The sequence below is a fragment of the Phasianus colchicus genome, chromosome 5 (genome assembly GCF_987193195.1).
Source record: "Phasianus colchicus chromosome 5, bPhaCol1.hap1.1, whole genome shotgun sequence".
In the NCBI taxonomy this organism is placed as follows: domain Eukaryota; kingdom Metazoa; phylum Chordata; class Aves; order Galliformes; family Phasianidae; genus Phasianus; species Phasianus colchicus.
In genome coordinates, this window is record NC_143440.1 from 52,979,075 (window position 1) to 52,999,085 (window position 20,011).

Sequence of the window (20,011 nt, forward strand, 5' to 3'; positions counted from 1 at the left end):
AAAAAAGTGGTTATCGCTCTTCACACGTGGAGCTCTTTGCTGATTTCCTGGTCACCTGGCCCAGAAGGAGGGAGGAAGGGCTGGCGCACACCGGAGCGCTCCGGGACGGAGCTGCTAAGGTTCCGACGCCCGCTGAGGAGGAGGACGCGTGGCCCAGAGCTGCGGAGCCGCAGCGGGGGGAAGGCGGGCGCGGCCCGGCCGCTGGGGCCGCCTCCTGACGTCGGGAACCTGCCGTGCGCGGGGCGGGGCGGGGCGGGGCGGGCGCCGGGAGCGGGCAGAGCCGGCTGCGGGGCGCGGCGCCCGGCCTGTCCCCGCGCCCAGGGCCGGAGCAGGTAGGGCGGCGGGCGGCTCCCCCGGAGGGAGGGCGCGGGGCAGGGGGGAGGCCGCGCCGCGCAGCGCAGACAAAGGGCCGGGCTCGGCCCGCGGGGGCTCCGCGCTGCACCTGGGGCCGAGCTCCGCGCTCCGCCGCTGCTGACGGCCCGCACGGTTCCTCCCCGAGCGCTCGGGCCCGGCCGGGGCCGCGGGGAGAGAGCGGGGCCGTTCGCGCCGGGTGCGTGGCCGGGCCGCGGGGCGAAGCGCCCGGATCCGCACCGCCGGGAGCCGCGTGCGGATGCGGCGTCGCGGAGCCGCCCGGCGGCATCTGTCCGTCTCCGTCTGCTCTGCGCCGAGGGGCAGCCCTGCCCCACGCTGCGGGGTTGGGGAGACCCAGCCCTGCTCCTAGATGCACCGGGAAACGCAGCTTCGGTCTCGGAAAAGAAGATGCACTGACGTGTGCTGCTTTTCCTTCTTCCTTCAGGCGGAGAGAAGAGAGGAAAATGCGATATTGCGGGAGAGCGAGGAGGAGAGGCAGCAGGGCTGTGCTCTGTGCTGCCGGCCTGTAGCAGCGACAACAAACAGGTGTGGCTTTGCGCTCCGGAGAAGTGCCGAACGCCGCTTTAACCCCCCGGGTGAGAGCTGCCTCTTTGCCATCCCTTCTGGAAAGGGGATGCTGCATTTCTCCGGTGGGAATTGCAGCTACCCACTGGTAGCGCTTTTATCAGCTCCTGTGAGAAGGGAGGAAGCGATTGTGGGTTCCCAGCTTATCTGTCTGGAAGTGGGATGAGCTATAAAGAGGCTGTTCTGCTCTCAGCACTGCCGTCGCTGCTCCTCAGAGTCTGCTGTGGAGCCTGGTTATGTCATCGTCCTGATGTTTTGGCCCAGGTCTTGGAGGATGGAGAATCATGAGCTGTGTTTTGTGAGTTGCTAACTACCAGAAAATGTTTTGGAAAAGTTGTTGGTTTTTTTTTTTTAAATCCACATTCTGGTATTTCAGTGGTTGGATTCAGCTGCATATTTCATCTTTAAAATCCCTTGCTCAGCCTTACTTTGCTGTGGGAATATGTCCAGGGCTGCAGAGCAGTGGCTCCTACCAGCGGCACATGGGATGCGTGCTTCACCACTGCTTGTGGCCACAAAAAAATCAATGCAAACGCAGGTTGCAGGCAGCCACGTTGGCTCCCACGGCTCAGGAAAGTTTGGGATCTGCAGCTGTGCACTGATGTTCTTCCATACTTTAATAGCAGCTCACTACGTGTTCCTCTTTTTTGTGTGTTTAGGATGTGTGAAGATTAAGTGCCAAGCGCCAAAATGAGTGTGACTTCGTGGTTCTTGGTGAGCAGTGCTGGCATTCGCCATCGGCTCCCAAGAGAGATGATATTTGTTGGCAGAGATGACTGTGAATTGATGCTCCAGGTAATGTGGCTTTCCTGCTGTCTTTAGAAGATGCAGAAGGTGTAATGCTGGGGGTCTATAGAGGTATTGTGTGCTTTCCTCAAATGACATCTTTTAAATGACATGCTTTTATGTTGAGTATGTAGTTCCCACAAAGAGCTCATATATTAATGAAAGTGCAAGTGAGGCTTCTTTCAAATAGCTTTGTCATCAGATGGATGGCAGGAGCATCCAGGATCATACAGATAGGAGCTGTACTGGTAGGAGATTAATCACGTCGAACAGATTAACTATCTTGATGCAACAGAAGTAGTAAGCAAAGACATGCCACTCTATCCTGATCTGCAAGTGATTAAATTACTGGGTTTTGTGGAATGTGATTTGGAGGGAGGCAGGGTGTTTTTGCCTGTTTTCCCCATTACTGGAAGTTTGATGAAATTTCAGAGCTTGTATCTCTTGGTTGGTTTACTTATTTATGAATTTTTATCATGGTAGGAAATGCTGATCTCTAGCAGAGAAATGCTGGCTATTTTGGTGGGGTGACTAAGGCACTGTCCTCTTGCTCCCAAAGTAATTGTGTTATTCGGGCAAGCTTGCAGCTTGCATTAGTGCTTTCCATGCAAGCATATCTTTTTGCTGGACCGAGTCCAACATGCCTGAAGTGTCGACTATGGTCTGATGTTTGACAGCACAATGTAATGGACGTCACTCCAAATAAATGGAGCTGGAATCTTGCGAAGAGCTTTTGACAGGAGCAGCTTAGCTCAGGACTTTGTAGAAGCTCACAGTTAAACTGGTATTTCTGTTAGACTCGTGTGTGAATACTTGAAGTGCAAAAGAAGTTTGGTTGCGCGTGTCTGTCCCCCTTTTGCTCCTTTACAGAAGTGGCAGAAGATTTTGTGGATCATCTGTAAAGCCTGTGTGGCTGCTGGTGTCACCATAAGGGACCTTCCTGAACAATGGAGCCTCCCTCCCCTGTGGGTAGCTTCCACTGATAACCCAGTAACGGCTATTTCCTAAATGCTTTGCTGACGTCCTCCCAGGCAGTCTGTCTTTGTAGCTACTGTGCAGACTTGTATGATATGTTAGCAGGAGGTCTGCTGAGGGGACAGAAGTTCTTATGAGCTGTACTTGGAAGGCAGTTGTTTGTTAAGGTGTTGTCTGGCTCTAATAAAATGATAGTGTCCACAAAAGGAGAGCTTGCAGTATTTGTGCTGCTCTGCTAGTTGGCAGTGAAGGAAATGGCTTTGCCATTCGGTGTGTCAGAGTTTGAAGCATACTCTGGTTTGACAGCAGATCATTTGTTTGGGTTTTCTTATGAATCACACTATCTTTTATTTTATTTTTCCATGTCTGACAGGTGAGATGTGTAATGGTGAGACATTTAAAATATCTTAATGTTTTCTGTAAGTCTGCATTTGCTCAAAAACCTGATAGTTGTATTCTCTTGTGACTTAAAGGGAAACAATGTATACAATGGCCTTACTATGGCTTTACTATTCAAAAACAGCCTGAGCTTCTAGGTGCCCCTTAATTAAGTACCCTATGAAGGTATGTGAGTTTTCTTTACAACCAGGGCTTCACACATGGAGAATCACAGTTCTCGAGCTGTGCAGTCCAACATAAAAGTACCCAAATATCACTAATTGTGAAAATGTGCTGCTTATTTCACTGGTTATTTACGGGGTTAACTGGACAGCATGGACTGTGAAGTTCCCCATACTTCATGGAGTATTTAATGCTGCTTTAAAAGTCTAAACTGGCTTGTTAATGTTGCATGTGGACTGGCAACCTTGTGATACTATAAATTTGTCATGCTCTTCTCTACAAGGTAAATGAATTGGGATTCTTGGAAGAGCCAGCTGTGTCAGTGAGAAGAAGGATGCAGTTGCATTTGGGGGCTGGCAGGTGGTGGGAGGTGGTAGAGGAGATTTTCATAAAAGATGTTTCTATTATTTTGCTGGAGTGAAGGCTCGGGGTTGTCAGTAAAAGCCAGCTGTTTATGTTCATTGGCTGAATTATATCTGACCCTTTATAAACATATTAGTTTACTGTCTTGAGTAATACAGCTTTTTCTCAGGTCACATGAATAGTCTTATTTTGAACAGCACATAATTTTCCTAGCCATTTGCTTATAAAGATGCTTTCCCAGGAGCTTTCTTGGGCTCCAGCTGACATGACTGTTGTAAGACACAGGGCAGCAGGGAGACTCAAGTGCACTCTTGATATCCAAGCAAAGTTGTGTGTGAGCAGATGGAGGATGAGGTCTAAAAATAGGCTTTTTCCCTACTATGGCTGTCCATGTCACAGAATTGTGCAGGTTGGCACAATTAGTTGTCCTGGGGAAAGCTTAAGGAGTTGGGAGGTTATTGGAGCAGATGGACAGAGCTCTTGAGGCAGTATAACTGTCATGTTCCTCTGGTGATGACACTGAAATTATGTGTTCATTGAATGGTTATTTTGGATATAGACTTCAAGATAGGGGCACACACTACTCCCAAGTGCACAGTTGAGAACAGACTGGCATTGTCTAGGAGGGGGGCTGGATGATCTGGGCACTGTTTTTCATTTCTTAAGATTATTTCTGCTTAGTGATTTCATTCTGATATGGTCTCTGTGGTCCCCTGCTGAGACCTTGTGCTTTCAACAGGGCTCCAACATGCAACACAAGAGATAAGCTCTCCTAGAGAGATCTAGCAGACTTGCCTTTCTCATCTTACTGTTTCAGAAACATCTTGTTTTTTGAAGTTTCTTGGCAAAGTTACTTTAAGGTATCAGATCCCTAAACAAAAATGATGTCTTTGTCACTAAACAATCAAGCCTTAGTTTCACCTGAGTTTACAGGTACTACATTTGCTTTCTATTAAACAAAGAGATAAAGAAAGCCATGGTCTTCAAGCTTAAAATTAAGTAGATTTGATAGTGGGGAAACAATCTGCCTTGAAATCCTCTATACCTACTAAGAGGATTAGAAATATTGTAAAGGTTTTCTCAGCACTGTAAGGATCCTTGTACAAGTAAATACGAGATTTACATTAGGTTTGAATGTTAATGCATGGAGACAATGCCACGTAGTGTGCTTTGGCATGCACAGTGTTGTTATGCATAGTCAAGGGCTCTGTTCTGCTCTCTTTCTGATGATGATCGTTTGATTCCTTTTAGAATCCCATTTGCTCCCCTTGGATAAGTCAACCAACAGCGAGAGGGTGGAAATTTAAACCTTTGCTAATTTGCTCTAGCAGGTTTTTCATAAAGCTTGGTGAAAATGGGAAGTAATTTTCTGAAAATGTTTAATGTTTTCTTTTTTTTTACTCCTAAAAGAAAGAGTTGTATTGGTGGCTTGTTATGGTGTTGTTTTTTTTGACAATGTAGAGTGAAGTAACTCCCTCCCCCACTGCATTTTTCATGTGAAATATAATTGCCAGCTTTATCAGCTGTGATCATTTGCTTAATTTGATGGATATTTACTTGCATTAGCAAAATGTTTATGTAGTGCAAAGTTTTTGTTTAACCACTGAAACCTTCCCTTCCACCCCTAAACAAAGCATATTTGTCATTTTTGCTAAATGTAAATATTTAACGAAAAGGATAGCAGCATCATGATTTCCCTGTTGTTGTTTAAAAGAGAGATGTTTATTGGAAAAAATGAGAAAACATTTAAGCAGTGTTCTGTTGTGATTTTCTCTCCCTATAGAGCAGCAGTGGGGCACACTCTTGTCTTCCTCAGTTTGTACTCCAGCAGGAGTAGGTACAGGTGGTGTGATGCTTCTGTTTCAGGTGTGGCCTTTGTCCTGCCTGTCAATTAGGACAGCTTGGCACTTCCTATTATGAGCGTCTGCTTTCAGTTGCTTATAACTTTGCTAAACTTTCTAGCTGTTTAAGGTGCAAGTTTATGTTCCAGGCATCTGCTTTGGAATAGATCAGCTCCCTTCTTCGGTCTTCTTAGAGAATGGGTCTGAGGAAAACACTGCTTTCTTCGTGTAAGCTATTTAGAAGTATATTTAACCTGTTCTTTGAAGTTCTTGTGCTGCAGAGTTGGAGGTGATGTTTATTAAGAGGGAATCCCCAGGTGGTGGGTTTTCTCATTGATAACCTGAATGTGTTTGGCTGAGGTGCAGACGTTTGAACAAAGTTGAAATTCACGTGCAGTCAGTGGGGGCAGCTTAGAGACTGTTGTTTTTAGTGATGTTTCATCTGGGAGTGAGGTTATTGAGGTTATGGGTTGGAGGACAGGTTGGGCTAGGTGCAGGGATGCACAAGGCTGATATTTATGTGGTCAGCAGCTCTGTGTCCAGGCAGAGGCCAGTCATAAGCAGTGTCCCCCAGGGGTCTGTGTTGAAGATCACTGGTCCCAACATCTTTGTAAATGACACAGGCAGTGGTATGTATCGAGTGTACTCTCAGCAGCTTCACTGGTGACTCCAAGCTGAGTGGTGCATTTGACACAACAGAAGAAAGGGATGCTATCCAGAGAGCCCTGGACAGGCTTGAAAAGTGGCCCCACATGAACCAAATGAGGTAAATAAGGACATGTGCAAGATATGTTACACTTGGGTCGGAGCAATCTCAGATAGGTGTATAGGGGGAAGAACTCACTGTGAGCAGCCCTGCAAGGAAGAACTTGGGGGTCCTGATGGACAAAATGCTGAATCTGAGGCAGTGTTTGCTCTTGCCACCTGGGAGGTCAACCACATCCTGGGCTGTATTAAAAGAGGGGTGGCAGCAGAGTGAGGGAGGGCTTGTTGCCCTCTGCTCTGCCCTTGTTTGGCCCCATCTTGAGTACTGCATCCAGACCTGGGATCTGGAGAAGAAGGGTGCGGAACTGTTAGAGCCAGTCTGGAGGGCCACTAAAATAACCAGAGGTCTGGAACAGTTTTCCTATGAAGAAAGGTTGAGAGAGCTGGGCTTATTAATCCTGGAAAATAGAAAGCTCTGGGGACACCTAATTTCAGTCTTCCAGTTTTTGAAGGGAGCTTCTGAGGAGCAGGACTAACTTTTTAAGTGGTCTAATAGTGATAGGACAAGGGGGAATTGCTTTAAACTTAGAGAAGGGAGATTTAGATTAGGTATCATGAAGAAATTCTTTACTCAGAAGGCAGTGAGGCTCTGGCACTGCTGCCCAGAGAGTTGTGGGTGCCCCATTTCTGGAGGTTCCCAAGGCTGGGCTGGATGGGGCTCTGGACAGCCTGAGCTGGTGGAGGGCAGATAGCCCACGGCAGGGGGTTGGAGCTGGGTGGGTTTTAAGGTCTCTTCCAGCCTAAGTCATTCTTCTACGTGCGAGCATCTGCCTTAGATTAGATGAGATCAAGGTGCATCTAGTCCAGTGTCCTGATTTGGGCTGTGGTCAAAGCAGCTCTCGAGAAAGCTGGTACAGTACTTGCTCAACTTCCTACAGTTTATGTTTCAGAAAGCTAATTGCTGCCTCTTTGCTCATTTTGGTCAGTGGGTTTCTATTTCACAGTAGCTAGCCAACAGATTAAGGCTGGGCTGAGCAGGTACAACAAGAAGCTTTGTGTGCATGCATAGAGAAGGAGCACAGAGTGGGGAAGCTGCAGGGCTTAGAACATGGTGAACATAGGGTACAAGCAGCTCAGTGTGAGGAAGGTGGGCACTGCTGTATGCAGTGGGGAGCAGCATCTCCCTCAGGTCTGAGCTGGGCTTAAGGCTTGCTGTTGCTCTGGTGTCAGCAAATAGCTGTGGAAGCTACCAGCCAAGTATCTGTCACTGGTCCATATGGGGGATCACGTGATGCTTATGCTATCAGCCAGTTCAGCTCATGAGCCCCTACCACAGGGTTGTTCTTCTGGCAAATGGCATAAATGCTAACTTGATACTGCTTGAATAGACATTTTCCTTTTTTTAGCTCGTTTTGGTAAAAGGCAATGCAATTACAAGCATCCTAGGCATTGAAAGAGCATTCCTATGGCTGCTACGTCAAGTGTTTATAACTGCAGAGAGGTTAGAATGTCCAGTGTGAAGACTGTCTGCGTGATCCTGCTTCTGTCCCGTGTGCATAGGCATGAAGGTACAATCTGTTCCTGTGCCATTATCCAGTAGTTTTACCTGTACAAGACCTGTCCCGTGCTCAATACACAAAGTGCATGGTGCACTCTGCAAATAACACAGTGTAGTTACGAGCTGTGTGTGTGTGTGACTAGTAGTTGAATTAAGGCTTCATTGACCTGACGTGTCCTGCCTTCCCCGGGCTGTATTTGATAACACAATGTCTCTCTGATGTAGCTTGATAATCATTTACATAAACAAGTGTGAATAGATGCAGCATAGCTTGTCTGTGCTGGGAGGAAGCAGGTGGTGTGAACTCATTAGGTGTTTTTCTGATGCTTCTGGGTGAATGCACTGCTGTACAGGAGCCAGATTCTTCCATCACAGGGGTATTTTCTGCACTGGAAGCTCTCTCTGGGAGTTACAGGGGACATCATGCCTGGTGTCCCAACCTCCCTCCTGGAAGCCCAAGGATTGGAGGAGGAAGCTGCAGACAGGTCAGGGCTGTGCAGTTAACTGGAGGGTGTCAACCAGCACCTGTCTGTCCCTGGGTGTTAGGAATTGCAGTGGTTCTGAGACGTGCATCCCTGAGGTGCCACAAAGGAAGGTGTCTGGAAGGCAGAAGGGAAAGGATGTGGCCTTGGGAAGCCTCAGATTTCTGCTCAGTAGTTCTTCCAGGTGCTGGGGATAAGCTGTGGCAATTCCAGACCTGTTGCTGTTTGGTTCTTGCCTCTCCCGTTGTTTCCTCTTAATGTGGAATTGATGGGAGGGCTGTGCCCTGTGAGGGGATGCAGTGTAGGGCAGTCAGAACGTCAGGACCAGCAAACCGTGAGAGGAGGTCATTGCTTCCTTGTGACATAAAATACAGGAGGGCTACAAGGGACTGGAGGGAGGATTTGTCCCTCCAGGGGACCCTGTCCACGTCTGTAGCTGATCACAGTCTTGATCCAGACTGTGTTATGCACCTGTACTGAAAATGTAAAGGCTTCTCTCTCACACCAAAGGTGTTGCTTGCCTATGCCTCCTGTGTGGCCCTGCAAAATGGAGGGAAGGCAACCTATCTGTGGGCTGCGTGCTCCCTGCCTCAGGTGAGGACCAGCCCTTGGATCTCTTGAACCTGCTTCTAGAAAGGAACTAGCAAGCAAAACCTGATTCTAGCCCAGAATAACGGGTTAAATTGTTATGGAAACTGTGCCAACCTCCAAATCCCTTTGCCAAGCTGTAGGGATTACGGTTTCATTTTCCTGAGGGATTTCTTTCTTTTGTTCAGTGCCTTATTTTTGCATGAATACTCAGGCCCTGGCCCTGCAGTGGATCCACTAGACAGATCCACAGCCTTAGCTGCAGCAAAACTAGCGGCAGGAACCTGCAGTTCAGAAACTGTAATGTGTTCAGCTCCAGAATGAGGGTGGCTGCTCATGCTGAACAGAGGTCTGTCTACTTGTGGAGTCATGCAGAAGCCAGCCCATGTCTCTGGAAGCAATCAGTCTGCCTGCTGAAGAGACATCTTGTCTGCAGCCAGCATGAGGCTGGATGGAGCATTCACAGATAACTGATATATATCCTGGGAAAGTACTGAAGTGGCCATGAAATACATAGCGATGAAAGAGGGAGACCCAGTGTTTACAGCTATCATTAAAAGTTACCGAGATTTTACTTTTAAGGCAAAAGCCACGTTTCAGGCCAGTGTGCCAGGTTATTTTGTTGTTGTTTGTTTGATGTTGGCTCTGCCTCTCTTCTTTCTAAAGTGGGGCACTGGGAGAGGTTTGTATTTCCTTACTGGGACACTTGTGCAGAGCACAAGCTGACAGAACTGTAACCTGTTCACTGTGGAAAGTATTCAAGCAAGTGTTTATTGCATGCTGCCACCAGAATGCTGCAGTTATCCTTGCCAGACGTGCACAGCAGACTGTAGTTAGGAACAGGGAAACTGCTTTTGTTTGTTTATTTTATCTCCAACACCACGATGCCTCACAGCACTGGCAGGGCTGAGGTCCAAATCTCATCCCTGAGCAGTAGGCTTTTGCCCATGGTAATTCTGCTGGGGAAAAAAACAGCATCTGTATCTGCATAGACAGCTGAGCTGCGTCTGCTCCCCGACCCTGTGGGGAAATCCAGGCTGTCTCACTCTATCTTTTCCTCCTGCCTGCCTTAGCAGGTCTTGTTTCCGTGTGCGTTTTGCTTGGTGTCTCTGCAGGTTCTTGCTTTGCCCTGCATGTCATGCTCCATACATCAGACCCTTCCTCAAACACAGTGCTGTTGATCATCTGCTGTTTGCAGCACACATAAATGTTGCAATGTTTGCTTCTGCAGAGACTCCTGCGTATTTGGAAAGCTGCTTTTGCTGCTTCTGTGCTAAGCAAGGGCCTTTGCTGACCTGATGCGTGCAATTATGAGAATCACAAGTAGGCTGCTGGCTGCATGCCTGATGGGGGCAAGGTTTTGGTCCAGATTTGAGACTGGCATACCAGGAGATGCTGTTCCTATCTGATAATGGAGATAACTTCTCTTTAATGTCATCTTGGAAGAAAGGGCAACTGTAAAATACCTCTGTCTTTGGATACGTGCAGCATGTGCATTTCATCTATGAGATATTTAAAACACGATGCATTGTAGGCATTACATGGGAGAAGCAAGAGAGCCTTACATTAGGAAGTGATTTGAATGCCTGGAAGTGCAAACGCTGCATGAGTTCAGCATGGTAAGAAATCAGTGTCTGTTTTCCCTTCAGAGAAGTTACATGTTGTTAACCAGAAAAGCATGCTCTGTGTTTTCCCAAGAGTTGTTCTTATTTGCTAATAGGACTGGTGCTAGGACATGGTGAGAAGGCCGTGGCCCTCCTTCATGCCCTCTCTCTGAGAGTAGCCTTACTTCTTGCCTCCAGATCACTTGTGCCTAGCAGCAGACCTTCCTTCCCTGCCTTCTTTCCCCCCTTCAGTCTCAACTGAGATTTTGATAGCTTTACAGTCTTGTAAATATGTGCTTTTAAACTAAGGCTTCCTGTGCTTGGTATTCAGTCAATTGCAGTTTTTTTCTGTTTATAGACTCTGGTTTCCTAACTCGCCTTCTGTGATTCAAAGGTTAATTCCTTGGAAACCGCTGGCTTGCTGAGCTGAAGTGACTTCAGCAGGTCCGTTCTGGTGCTCTCATCTGTTGCCAGTGTGGAATGTGGCTAGGCTTTGCTTGGAAGTGGGATTGAGGCCTTAATCATCATCAGAGCTCTTCTCCTAGAACAAAAGCACTATCAGCCTCCGGGCAGCTGCTGTCACTGCAAGAAAGAACAGCTCATGTTGAGTGTGACTGATGTTGAAATAAACCACACCTTGGTTCTCAAGAGTGACCTTTGGCAAATTGCATCAAAATAAACAAGGTGTGCAATTTTAGTTATTTTAGGTTGAGTTTCCTTGGAGACAGGCTCTTAGGAACTTCTGCTGCCAGTTCTTGTGATGCTCGCTGCTCTAACATAAACAAAACTGAGAAAATTCTCAAAAAACAAACAAAAAACCTCATGAAATTTCACAGGATTGTGAACTGTAGAACACTTTGCCATGCTCCTAATATGCTCTTTAAAGGGATGCTGAGAAGTGTCAAGACTGTGGGTCAGATAAAGTATATCACTGTGACTGCTTTTGCAAAGGGCTGTCTTGAACACAGCTAAAATTTCTGTGGAGGATGGGAAATTCTGGCATAAATAGGTCCCATCGGTGACTTTTGCTTTTATGTAGAGGAATATCATGGTACTGGAATACATCTCTGCCCTCTGGGTTGATCTTTGTCTGTTTTGGGACCGGGAGTGGCTGTAGTCAGCTGTTGTAAAATACAGCAGTCCAAAGGCTGAGCTAACTTAACAGCAGGGTCAGGTCCAGGGCAGACCAAATTTTTAGGAGACAGCTGCTTCCCTGAAGTAAACCCTGTATATTTATTAAATGGCTTGCGACTTGGTGCGAGATAAAATCTGCCTTCATTTTTTTGTCTGGACTGAATTCTTGAAGCAGAAGACATTCAGCCCTTGGAGGGAGGCTAAAGGGTTTGTTCCGCCTTTAAATTCTGTTAATCTTTAAATGAATGCCGTAAAAAGCTAAAGCAAACACTGCTACACCAGTTACTCAGCTCTCCTTCCCGTCCCACTGGGGACAGAGATAGCCACCCACAGTACTAAGTTGCTGAGGGACACGGGGACACCTCGTGCATGCATCTGTGCTGTGCAGGTGGGATACTTGTGTGTGGTAGTCCTTGGGAAGAACAAAGTCCTGCACATGGTTTTGTCTGTGAGGATAAAGCCTCTGTGTTTTCATCAAGGAATTCCCCTGAAATAGTCTTTGCCTCTGCTTGCCCACAAGGAAATGGGAATGGCTTAGTGAGAGCGGTGCTGTGGAAACCAGCCTGTTCGTGCTTGGGAAAAGGGAAGGACTTATTTTTCAACAAGAGCTTGTTGGTTGGTGCCTAGGAGGAAGGCGTGCTCAGTCTGGCTGGGCTCCCTGCTGGGGCAGCATGTCTTTCCCTGCTCTGAGATTCAGGGAGGTTTCAGCAGTGGGTGCACATCCTGATGGATTGAGTGGCTCCAGTGACTGGCTCATAACTACAACACCTATGCCATGTTTCAAAACTCTTCAGAGGCTTTTCTTTAATGATTCTGCCTTGAAATGGTCTGACAGTATTTCTCCTGAAGAGTCATGCTCTGTTTTGAAGATAAGATGTTTGGTAACCTGCATTCGGATAGAGCCGCTGGGACAAAATTGCTGTTCTGATCAGTGTCCTCAAAGCAGGCTTAACATTTACATTTTCTAGAGCTGCTTTTTCATCCTCAGTTACCTAACCTTCCTCTAAGCATGAAAAAATCCTAGAGTTTAAATCAACTCCAGCACGTGACTCTGGGAACAGTATGCATTGTGAATGAGTTTGGCTTGAACTCAAGAAAATACTTTTTCCCTTTGAAAATTAGGAAGAAATCCTTCCAAATAGAAAGCCCCTGAGTGGTGAGGCCACCAACTCCTGATAATGGAAATGAGCTTTTCCAGTTTGCAGTGGATCAGATCCTGCCCCCCAGGCCTTTATTTTGACTGGTTTTGTTTTCAGCGTGTATTGATACAGCTTACTGAAATGCTGACATAGCTTTCCATAATATTTTTTTTCACGTAAATATTGTATTGTCTTCAGTGGACTGTTTAGAACAACCATGGAAGCTTTAACTGCGTTCTTTGGTTATTCATAGTAACGGTAATATTTAATCTTTCCTATTGTCTCTTCCCTCATCCCATATCAATTTAGTTAATTTAGTTCAATGTATAAATGTTGTTGTGAATAACAGTGTCTCTTATGGCTGACTGCTCTCACATTCATTGTGCTTTCATTGCCAGTCCCGCAGTGTCGATAAGCAGCACGCTGTAATCAACTATGACAAGGAGAAAGATGAGCACTGGGTGAAGGATCTTGGGAGCTTAAATGGGGTAAGTAGCAAAACTCTGGGATAAGGGAGGCCAGCACACGATGCTGAGTCTGTAAGCATTTTATGTCCCTCTACTGCTAGACCCCTCTTGGGTTACTCTAGCCGTTGGCATAAATTAATCTAAATGTATATAATTATTTGCAAGGCCTGAGACAGAGGTCATGTAGCATCTCATCTTAGAAGAGGAAAGCTTTGATAAATTAATCTTTTTTTTTTTGGTGCCCTTGGAGAACTCTCCAGTATTCACAAAACCATAGAGTCTCTTTGAATTTATTTCCTGCTCTTTTCTGTCTCACTTTGGGCATGTTAACACTGAACTGGTGAAGCTGGAGCAGCTGTTCAGCATGAGCAGGGTGACCTTTATCAGTTCTGTTGTCAGTGTGCGGAGTGATTTATGGGATGGTGAGCCATTTAATTTCTTTGGGGAGAAACTATTTAAAACCAGCTCTTTTTGGTAATGAAGATTGGTATTTCACCTGTTTTGTTTTGTCTTAAGACTGAGGAAAAATGTGAACCCAGAACAAGAGCAGAGCCTGCCTCAGTTTTAATCCTTGTTGTGACCCTGACTCAGTCTAGTTAGGCAGCTTCCTGAGGCTTTGCCTCTGAATTATGTGATTATTTAATACATTGGGAGAGTTAAAACTGTCCTCATATCATGCATGCCTGTCTTTGACTGTTGCTACACACCAGTGGAGCTATTCCTCTTGTGTAGCAAGCCTCAGCTAGATTCACAGGCCTGTGTTTGCAGTAGTTTTACTGCAGTCATTGTTTTTAGCTTAGAAACAGGAGCTCTCCACCATCACTGCCACAAAAACATGAGACAAACACAGAAACTCGTACAGAAACTGTGGGTGAAGCAGACATCAACCTTTCTGCCTCCTCTGGCATCTGGCTGCAGCTAGAGTGAGTGATAATCCTTCTCAGCCTAATAGCTGAAGGCAGAGAGCCCTGCTGAATTGTCAGTATTTCTGCTAAGTGCTGTGGGCTCTGCCTGGATTCTTGCTTCACAACCTCTGATTAAATAGCTCAAAAATCCTGCTTGCAGGAAGGGGAGGTTCCTGTTGCTGCTTCTCTTCTTTCTTCATAGGCTCATGAATAAGAATTTACAACATTTTGGTATAGACTTAACACTTACAGAGGTGGATTGAAAGCAGTGAGAGCAATGCCTGTCTTCTGCAGCTGGTCCAACAGACTTCACTGGAGAAGGCTGTTGTGGCCAACTCTGTTTGATGAAATAAATAGGTCCTTAGTTGGTAATTTTCATGTGGATGTTATTTTCAGGGGGAAAGTCAAATTTCTTCAGGGGGACTTCGATTTTAATTCGATTTTCAGCATTTGCTTTTATTTTGTATTTATTTTCCGCTTTTTCAGCGATGCATTATATGACTTCAGGCACTATAGTTAATAATATTATCAGGTCTTTTAAAATGTTGTTTTATTATAATGTTCAGGCAGCTGATCCTGCAGTCTTTGTGCCTTTTGATTTTTGAAGATAGCATTTCTGTCTGCAGCAAGCAGTTTATTGGGGTTATTTAAATGTTCAGGTAACAATCAAAATGGATTTTCTGGCAGACTCTTTTGCAGAAAATCCAGCAAATAGTTATTTTTGTTCTAGATCTGTCGACTGTGGAATTTTCTTCCACACAAATAGGAATTGCCTGTCTTTTAACCAGCTTCACTGCTTTTATTCTGAAATTACAGACCTCTTCCCCAGCTTTTCTGGCAATTGCCAGGAAGCAAATTGCCATTACCTCCTGTGTTCCAGCGTCCTGCTCTAGAATTTATTTTTCCCTCTGGTTACCACTTGGTTTTACAGTGTGTGTTTGAGTTGGTCAAGGTGAGAAAGTAAAAGGAGAAAACTGTGCCTTGGTGATGAAAGTTTGTCAGTTCATTTTCTAGCATAATTTTGACTCTTCACAGCTTAGCTGACGTTTGTAGTGAGGCTGCAGAGACCTGGCAGTAGACACCAGGTCTGTGAGGCTGAGTTACTGCCCTGCTGCAAGATCAGGTAACTTCTGGGGTCTGCAGCTGCTGAGTGCTTGAGCCCCACCAGCATGCTGGTGCTGCTTCACTTGAGTTCCTGAGTTATTTTTATTTGGCCTGGGTTATTACAAAAGCACGTGGGCTCATCTGTGGAAGATATCTGAGTGCTTCATCTACTGTTCCGTAAGAATTATTCCTTATGGGTTCACCTCAGAGTGCAGGCAGCTGAGACATCTGAGGTGCTTGTTCTCAGCTGTGAAGCACATTTTTTGCACCATACAAGGATAATTCAGTTTCTTCAGGCCTAAGCTAACTGTCTGCAGTGTAGAAAAAAGTGAGCAAGTGTATCTCTTGGGTGAGAGGCTTTTTGTACTGATAAATGACGTCTTGGACAGCATGGCCTTAGATACCACAGTGATTCCACTGAAATACCTGCTTCCCTGTGTGTTTCCATTTCCCTTTCCTATGTGATAGGCTTTGATAAATGACCAGGCCTTGGAGCTGGCATAAGTTCTTGTTTGGTATTTGACGGAGAGCTCATTCTCAGCTCAGTAGTTAGCAGGAAAAGCTATAGCAGCTTCTCTCCTATATTTACTGCCCTTGCTGGTTTCAAAGGGAGAAGACCCAAGAGCACCCAAGGTTCCTGACTTCAGGTACCTCATTTACATCTTTAGGTCAGGAACTAAAGCTTCATTTGCAGTTGGTGAGAAGAGTACCTATCTTTGAAGCACATTTGGGGTGCTCAGACCTGCCCATGGGAGCTCTATGCTGGTGGTCTGCAGGGAGCTGAGCTCCTCACAGGGCTGAGGTGCAGCCTGAGCATGTGCAATGCCCTCAGCAGATGGGCATGTACCCTGGGTCAAAAACCACACCTGTGCTTCCTCTCTGCAGACATTCGTCAATGACGTGAGGATTCCTGACCAGAAGTACATCACCCTGAAGCTGAATGATGTCATTCGCTTTGGCTATGATATCCTTCCTCTCTGAAGATGCGTTTTGTGCTGTTCATTGCATGGAGAGTTAAATGTGCTAATTGTGGCTAATGACTAAGGATGTTTGTTTTGCCTCCTGCAGCCTTTGGATGGCTCATCAGCTTTTGTTTCTCCACCATGGACCTGATTCAGAACATATTAATCAGAATGCCTGCTGCCTCCATTGGACTTTGAAGCAGGCACTGTGCTGACAGCAGTGTCTGAGAAGGTCTCTGTCAAAGGAAGGATTGCTTGTTTTTTTTTCTTTTTCATTTGAGATCTGTGAGTGGCATCTGTAGCTGATAAAAGCCTGGGAGCAGGCATTCTTCATATGCTTTTGTAAAAAAACTAACATTTTAAAGTCATCATTCTTTGCTCCCAACTGCTTGCTTGCAGACAGTTTGCAGGTCTTTGGTGCATTTAGATCTGGGAGCCTGCAGGCAGACTCTTGGCTCTATCAGTTGAAGATTGCCTCTGCAAATTGCTGTGCCACAAAATGCAAGAATGAAACTCTCTTTAGCAATAGCAAATGTCACCTCTATTGGGGAAGGCCAGCCTGCTGTTACTGTTTTGTTTACAGAGGCACAAGTTCTGATGGTGTCTGCTAAAATGCCCTTACCTTCATCCCTTTCCTTTTTATCCTGATGTGGTTGTTTGACTGCTGTAGATCAACAGAAGTAGAGACCCCTACTGCTGCCTTTTCTTAGTGTTATCAAATCATTTTTTTTAGAATACACTCTTTTTCAGTTCCTTCTAACTGCCAAACTTAATCCACTCAAGATGTATTATGAAGCAGCATCTTCTCCAGGTTTCTTGCTTGCTTTTGTGAGAAAACTTTGTTTAAAACAGCCCAGACATTTCTGAGAATAGAGGTGGGTGGGGGAAAAAAAAAAAAGGCTTGATTGGAAAACTCTTGTGCATCCTTGACCCCAAGGCCACATTCTTGTGTCTTTTGTTGTATCCATGATAAAGTATGTGCCTGGCTGTGCTTTAGCCTTTGAAATACTGCAGACCTTGCTAGAGCCCAGCAGAACCTGCAAGGGAAGGCTGAGCCTCTTTTGTGCTCTTGCCAGGCTACAGGTACCTCAGTTCTCAGCTGCAACACTTGCAACAGGGATGCTTAAACAGATTTATGTGCAATCCTGGATCTGGTGGAAACAAAGATTTTTTTTTTTTTCTTAGACCTCGAGGTCATATTTTAGTGGCTGTGATACAGGTTTAAACTTTTTATAGAAAGTAATTCTGAGCATTAAGCAGCTGAGTTAAGTGCTTAGTCCTGCAGCCCTTACATGGCTATTCACGTGAAATGAATGATTGCATTTATGAATTGTAGAATTTATTACCCTCAACTGGAAAGCTTTTGAGGATGTAGGTTTTAGACTTGGCTGTTTTTCAGCATGATTGCTATAGCTGTTAGAGTCTCTTCCTCTCCTTTGCTGCTGTGGTGCTGTGCTTCTTAGCAGTGCTTTCTGTGTTGACCATGTTCAGCTCAGTGGCAATGGCAGCATCTCCCATGGCCTCCAAGTCAGCTGCACTCTATTGCATAAGAGCTGTCTCTTTTTCCATTTACAGTTTCACTCACAGACTGCATGGAGTCTCTATGCTCTGCCAGTATCTCTTGGTTTATTTTTAGTTTAACATTTTCCATCTTTCTGCTTTCGTCCTTTTTGTGCTGTGCTGTTCTGATTGAGTTGTTTGTGATGCCACGGTCAGATGCTTCCTTTTTCCTTTTCTTTTTTCTTTTCACAGTGTAGCTGGGAATTTTTGCCTGGGTTCAGACATGTTGAATGCTTTCCTTCCATGGAGGTCACAGCAGCTCATGACCTGATTTACTTTTCAGTCACTGCTGTTTCCTGGATAAAAGGCCTTGCCTTGTTCTGACTGTGCAAGTCTGCTCTGTCTTGGCCAGGATGCTGTGGGGAGCTGGGAGCAGGCTGCAAGCTGAGCCAGGGCTCTGTTTGCTCCCTCATCCTGTATCAAGCTGCTTGTGCTCCCCTGAGCTCCTTCTCTGCTCCTATTGCATGCCACTCTCCAATTGGGTCCTGACAGAAAATATAGTTGCACCCTCTATTCCAAAATACACACATCAAAGACTGTCTTGCTATGCAACTGAGGCAGCTTTCAGCACCTCTTGTTGTTATTTTATGCGGTTTTTTTTATGACTAAACATTAGATTTCTTTCTGCATCCGATTCCTTTGGTGTTTCCTTAACAAGTTCTGTACATTCAAACATGTACGTTCTGGAGCAAATTCAACACAAGGTCCCAGAAGAAGCATTAAAGGTAAGGGTGTGTGGGTACAAAGGGTGTGTGGGTGCAGGTGTCATTTCTTTCGATGCTCTACTAATGATCATGCTGCCTGAAGTTTTAAAATACAGCAGCAAAATGATCCACATTGTTATGCTGTCCTTGGATTGAGGCTTGCCAAAACCCTACTTTGATGGCAGATGCATTTCCCAGTTATCTCGTCTCTGATCTCTCCTACTCTGCTGCTAACATTTAATCAAGTTATTTATGATCTTGTGGCAGCCAACAAAAAGGCTACTAAAGCCATAATGTGTTAAAGAACAGTCAGTCCATTAACTTCGGGGTGAAGCAGAGCAGAATTAGTTCTGCCCCAGGAGTTGAGAGTAGTTGCCTTTCCTCGAGCATGGTGACATTGACCAGCTCCGTAACACTTCCTCCAGCAGATTGAACTTTGCTTAATTTATTCCCATTATCTCATTTGTGCCTTCAAGCTCCACAGTCTTTCTTACTGAGCAGTCCTCAGAGTAAAGTGTTCTTTCAACAAAAATTTCAGTATCTGGAATAAAATATACAAGCATCTCCTAATGTAAGGCAGAAAAGCAACCCCAGAGGCAGGAAGGCTGTCTTTGTTGACCTGAGTTCAGTCCGCAGCATCAGGCATCACCTGTTGGCTAGCAGATGCTGTTGTCGTAGCCCTGGTTTCAGATTTAGGACTTGGAGAGGATCAGAAGTGTAACATCCAGGACTGGGTAAATGAATCTAACTAACTTTACTCAGGGGGTAATCTGGATGGGTACGCCCTTTTATTAATTTGCTTGTAATAAACCCACTTTTAATTAACCCATTTACTAAGCCGCAAGTTAATATGGAGTCTGCTCTAAGGCAGGCTCATTGCTTTCCTCACTGGTGAGAGAGTTTGGAGAGAAATAATTAAAATATATCTTAATTGCCTTTGCTGAAAAATTGATATAATGCAGTTGGGGCATGGGAAGAATTAATAATATTGCTTTAAGAACAAAGGGGATTTCAGAACTTGAATTCTGAATGGAAAATGTCATAAGTTCTGATTGTTCTTAGTTTACTCTTTAAAGGGTTTTCTAATTATCTGTTTTGCAGGGCTATGTGTCCTCATGGACTGTAACTGTCATTTATTGTCTTCCAGATGAGATATCTGAAAGCCTGACACTTGTGTTCTCTAGCCTCTACTTAGGTGTGTTTCCCATTTGTCACAGAGCTTAGCCACAGGATTTGCCTTTGCATTGCTACATTTGTGGGCCAGGGAGGTTATCGTTGCCACAAGCTGCAATGCAGATTGCATGGGCACTCTGCAGCTGTCCTTATGTCTCTGCAGCACGAGAAGTACACCAGCCAGCTTCAGATGAATTTCAAAAGCACGACCATGAAGAGGGTGGAGCAGCCCATGGAGCACAGTGTCTACGCTGAGTCCCCTCAAGCAAAGCTGGAGAAAGGAGAGAGGAAGCCAATTACAGGTAATTGCTCAGGAACCAGTTAGTCAAGATTCACAACAGTCAAAGTGTTGCTTGATCACTGCACTGGGTCAGAATCAAGTGTGGTGTGGGTTACACGGTGTAGAAACTGGTACTAAAGGATCATCTTTCTAAACCTCTAAGTATTTCACATTCTCAGTTTTA

The 20,011-nt window shown here is 45.5% G+C and overlaps 1 protein-coding gene across 8 annotated transcripts in view; it reads left to right on the forward strand.

The window, feature by feature from the left end:
- The first annotated feature begins 247 nt into the window (after positions 1–247).
- The window catches only part of CEP170B (centrosomal protein 170B), a 55,238-nt gene continuing 35,474 nt past the window's right edge, over positions 248–20,011 (forward strand). For 6 of the 8 annotated variants that reach the window (XM_090141737.1, XM_090141739.1, XM_031592894.2 and 3 more), the window contains exons 1-7: positions 248–332; positions 797–897; positions 1,596–1,731; positions 13,071–13,160; positions 16,034–16,112; positions 18,337–18,395; positions 19,711–19,849. In XM_090141737.1, coding sequence (XP_089997863.1) covers positions 1,627–1,731; positions 13,071–13,160; positions 16,034–16,112; positions 18,337–18,395; positions 19,711–19,849 — 472 coding nt within the window. In that variant the 5' untranslated portion in view covers positions 248–332; positions 797–897; positions 1,596–1,626. Of the gene's footprint in view, positions 333–796; positions 948–1,595; positions 1,732–13,070; positions 13,161–16,033; positions 16,113–18,336; positions 18,396–19,710; positions 19,850–20,011 lie in introns of those variants that run through there. The other 2 variants (XM_031592893.2, XM_090141741.1) reach the window with 2 other exon arrangements.